The sequence below is a fragment of the Cornus florida genome, unplaced genomic scaffold (assembly GCF_030987335.1).
Source record: "Cornus florida cultivar Cherokee Brave unplaced genomic scaffold, ASM3098733v1 CherokeeBrave_3.0.0_Hap2_Chr07, whole genome shotgun sequence".
NCBI lineage: Eukaryota > Viridiplantae > Streptophyta > Magnoliopsida > Cornales > Cornaceae > Cornus > Cornus florida.
The window spans coordinates 16,711,551-16,716,297 of record NW_026775577.1 but is presented as its reverse complement, the minus strand read 5'-3'; the positions used below and the strand labels follow the sequence as shown (position 1 = coordinate 16,716,297).

The window sequence follows — 4,747 nt, the reverse complement described above, 5'->3', positions numbered from 1 at the left end:
CATTCTTTTTTACTAAAATTACAAATCTTAAACATTGATTATGTATCAGTACAGCTCAACATCCAAATATAAATTTATTTAAGATTTTAGGGTTTTGAAATAAATGACTAATTATATAGATTTTAGAGTTGTGGAAGTTAATTTTTTAAATGTGTTAGGAAAATATGTTGATGCTATATGCAATTTATACGTGATACATGTTTAAAAAAGTTGTGATAATAATAATTTGATTTGTCCAACTTTTGTATTGTATACTGATACAAAAAGTAAGTGATAGAATATGCAAATCTTTCCACATATATGTTGAAAGTATTTGTGGTTCTTCTTATTAATTTAGGAATTGTGAAATTGAATTGTGAAAGTTAATTTTTTTAACGTGTTAGAGAATTATGTTGATGCTATATACAATTCATACATGATACATGTTTTAAAAGTTGTGATAACAATAATTTGATCTCTCCAACTTTTGTATTGTATGCTGTTACAAAAAGCAAGTGATGGAATATGCAAATCTTCCTACATATATATTGAAAGTATTTGTGATTCTTATTATTAATTTAGGAATTGTGAAATTGAGTTGTGGAAGTTAATTTTTTTAATGTGTTAGGAAAATATGTTGATATAATATGCAATTCATACATGATACATGTTTTAATAAGTTGTGAACATAATACAATTAATACATGATACATTTTTTAATAAGTTGTGAACATAACAAATTGATCTGTATGCTGTCACAAAAAATAGGTGATGAACCCAGCCTTCAAATTTTTTTATTACCAATAATCATTACTAGATTGCCGCCATATAAGATAAACTTTGATATATTATTATGAATAAAGTTACAAGAAATTCAAAATAATAACCTAATGCTTATAATGATCGGAGCTTCAACTTCTCGCCGGACTATCGGAAATATTTTGGGGGAATCTCTCTTTTTCAGAAATTTTAGCTTATCACCTGAATATATGGTGATTTTTCCGACTAGATCTCTTTTTGTTTGTTATGCTTCTTCGACCTTTACAAAGAGAGTTTTTAATACATAAACATAAATAGCATAGTTTTGGGGAAAGTTTCTTCACCAGATTTCAAATTCTTTCCTATTTGATATTTTAGACATAGTATATATAGTAAAGTTTTGGAGAAGGTCAAATTTCCTTTTAGAGAGAAATTGAAAATTGAAACTTAAATACAATTTTGGAAAGATGCAAAAATACATAAAGAAGATGTATAAATTACCGCAGGACTGGATGATTAGAGCTTCAGTTTCTCGTCGGATCGGATGATCGGAGATTCAGCTTTTCGCCGAAATGTATAGTGATTTTTCCAAACGGAGTTTCTTTGAATAGAGATCTTTTGTCTTCCACAAAATTTCATAAGTTCAATTTCTTCTTCTACAAAATCTATGTCTGGTTCTTGGTTGCCTTCTTTCTCGGTTACATTTGATCATGGAGTTCAGTTTGCATATTTCAGAAATGAGAGGGATATTTTAGATTGACTATATATATTTCAGAAATAAGAGTAATATTTCATATTTGTATATACATATATCAGTTTTGGGGGCAAGTTGAATTTTTATTTTGGGGGAATTTCAAATTGAAAATCAAATACAGGTGCAGAATATAAAAAAGTATATACAGAATATAAACAATTGTGTACAATTAAAAAAATATAAAATAAATTACAGTGCTTACCTATTTTACCACTTTTGCCACATAAGTCTAGTCATCCCTCACCGAACAGTTTCAATGAGAGGGGAATGGAGACGAATTTTTCCCATTTCCTGCACCCCTTTGTGTCAGCATTTCATGTATTTATTGCCACCTAAATCTAAGTAATGAAAAGCGGAAGAAAGAAAGTTTGGACCTAGTAAAACAAAGTGAGTCCAAAGTCATCTCCCCCAATTGACGCCCAAAAAAACTTGTGTGTGAACTGTAAACACATTACAGACGCAAAAACACCACCAAGTCATCCATTTCAGACGAGTCAAAAGCAAGCAAATCACACCCACCCAATAAACCATTCACACCATCACCAACAGTTGGAAGATTGTGATCTTCCAATCCATTCAAAGTCTTACCCATAACCCATTTCTTTGAATCTCTGATTCAACTCACTAATCTTTCTACAAATTTCAAATTCTCAATCCTTCGGGTGAGAGCTGATTTGGGTGGTTCCTTGTGTTAGAAATTGTGTCTCGATTTTCCGATTTTGTTAGGTAATTTCTTGTTAATGGCGGATATAGTGAAGGATATTCTAGCCAAGCCCATCCAATTGGCGGATCAAGTGGCGAAGACAGCCGGCGAGGCGAGCTCGGGCAAGCAAGATTGCCTGGAGCTCAAGTCCAAGGCGGAGAAGCTCGCCGCCCTCCTCCGCAACGCCGCGCGCGCCAGCAGCGACCTCTACAAGCGGCCCACTGTCCGGATCATCGACGACACCGAGCAGGTCCTCAACAAGGCCCTCGCGCTCGTCCAGAAATGCAATTCACACGGCCTCGTCAAGCGCATCTTCACCATCGTCCCATCCACATCCTTCCGGAAGATGTCAGCCAACCTCGAGAACTCCATCGGCGACGTCACCTGGCTGCTCCACGTCTCCGCCGCCGCCGCGGGCGGCGGCGGCTACGTCGGCCTCCCTCCGATCGCCGCCAACGAGCCGATTCTCTGCTTGATATGGGCACAGATTGCAAGTCTCTACACTGGGTCGCTCGATGATCGATCTGACGCCGCGGCTTCGCTTGTTTCGCTTGCCCGGGACAATGATCGGTACGGGAAGCTGATCATCGAGGAAGATGGGGTCGGACCATTACTGAAATTGGTGAAGGATGGAAAACCGGAGGGTCAAGAAAACGCCGCAAGAGCGATTGGGCTTCTGGGTCGTGACACAGAAAGCGTCGAACACATGCTTGAATTGGGTGTGTGCCAGGTGTTTGCGAAAATCCTCAAAGAAGGTCCCATGAAGGTTCAGGCTGTTGTGGCCTGGGCTGTGTCGGAACTCGCCGCCCATTACCCCAAATGTCAAGATATCTTCGGCCAGCACAATGTAATTCGTTTGCTAGTTGTTCACCTTGCCTTTGAGACAGTCGAAGAACACAGCAAGTATGCCATTACTAGCAATAAAGCTACATTGATCCAGGCCGTTGAAATCACAAGTGGGAGCTCGAAAACAGGTAATAATGTCAGCAAGGGAAATGAGGATGCTGACAAGAAAAACCAGAGTCAAATTCCACATCCATTGGGAAAGAAACAGTCCAATCATATGCACAATGTGGTTACTAGTACTATGGCCATAAAAGGCCAACTCAAGCCACCTCAATGGCACAATAATGGAGCGAATGAAACCAACCATGTGAAGAGCAACATTAGTAACAATGCGACCCAAAACCATCACCACCAGCAGAATGTTCTGCTCTCTAGTGGTAAAGGGAGGGAATTGGAGGAGCCAGCCACAAAGGCTTATATGAAAGCAATGGCTGCAAGAGCCCTTTCGTGCCTTGCCAAAGGAAACTCAGCCATTTGTCGTAGCATTTGTGAGTCAAGAGCTCTACTATGCTTTGCTGTCCTCTTAGAGAAAGGGTCCAAAGATGTTCAGTACCATTCAGCCATGGCCTTGATGGAAATCGCCGCAGTAGCAGAGCATGATACTGAGCTGAGAAGATCAGCATTCAAGCCCAATTCGCCCGTTTGCAAAGCCATTATTGAGCAATTACTAAAGGTCGTTGAGAAGGCAGATTCTGAATTGCTCATCTCATGTATTAGGACTATTGGAAACTTGGCCAGGACCTTTCAAGCGACGGAGACAAGAATCATAAAGCCATTAGTGCAGTTACTTGATGAACGAGAAGCTGAGATTTCTAAGGAAGCTTGCATTACTCTCACAAAGTTTGCCTCCACTGACAATTATCTCCACCTTGATCACGCCAAAGCCATAATAGCTGCTGATGGAGCGAAGCACCTAGTCCAGCTTGTGTACTTCGGAGAACAACAAATTGTTCAAAGGTCTGCACTTGTTCTTCTCTCTTATATTGCACTGCATGTATCAGACAGCGAAGAACTTGCCCGAGCTGAGGTGCTCGTCGTGCTTGTATGGGCATCAAAGCAAGCATTCTTGGTCCACGATGAGAAGGTTGAGACATTGCTACACGAGGCCAAAGGTAGACTGGAGGTCTTTCAGTCCAGAGGTTCAAGGGGATTCCATTAATTCAGGTCTGGCCAAGAGAAGATTTTGTTAATTTATTATGTTATTATCATGGAGTGCATTATGTTTGTAGACATTATAGTTCTTTTCTGTAATTTTTTTGAAGAATTCCCAAATGTATTGTATGTAACCATTATAGTTCTCGTCTCTAATTTTTTTTTTTTTAAACTCCCAAATGTATTTGATTCTTCTATTTTTCTGTGTTCCTTGTTGATACCTATTTGCAACTTTGGTGCACTATTGGTAAACTAGTTCTTAAAAGTTCTTTTAGCGAAAGTAGCATTTGTGTGGAATGAAAACTTAGAAGGGCTTGCAGGTAGTTGATCTTGAATTTCACAAGTGATGCATAGCCACTGAAGTGGTGTTTCAATCCCACAGCCTGGACATTCTCAAAAACTTGTACAAATTTAGCGTATTTTGGTTTCGATCTGATATGGAGAAGAAATGTAAATTCCATTGTTAAATTGCTAACCATCCTTTAGCAAGGTCATTTACCCAGAAAGTATTAGGAACTGAAAGAGATAAGAGTGATACCTGAAGAAATTTTCAA

The 4,747-nt window shown here is 38.9% G+C and overlaps 1 protein-coding gene across 1 annotated transcript; it reads left to right on the top strand.

Moving 5' to 3' along the window:
- The first annotated feature begins 1,781 nt into the window (after positions 1 to 1,781).
- LOC132266592 (uncharacterized) lies at positions 1,782 to 4,411 on the top strand. The gene has a single exon (XM_059767508.1). The coding sequence runs from the start codon at positions 2,233 to 2,235 to the stop codon at positions 4,198 to 4,200; it is 1,968 nt and encodes a 655-aa protein (XP_059623491.1). The 5' UTR covers positions 1,782 to 2,232; the 3' UTR covers positions 4,201 to 4,411.
- Positions 4,412 to 4,747: the final 336 nt, after the last annotated feature.

Coding starts and splice junctions, on each gene's coding strand:
- LOC132266592 (XM_059767508.1), top strand. CDS start 2,233: ATGGCGGATATAGTGAAGGATATTCTAGCCAAGCCCATCCAATTGGCG.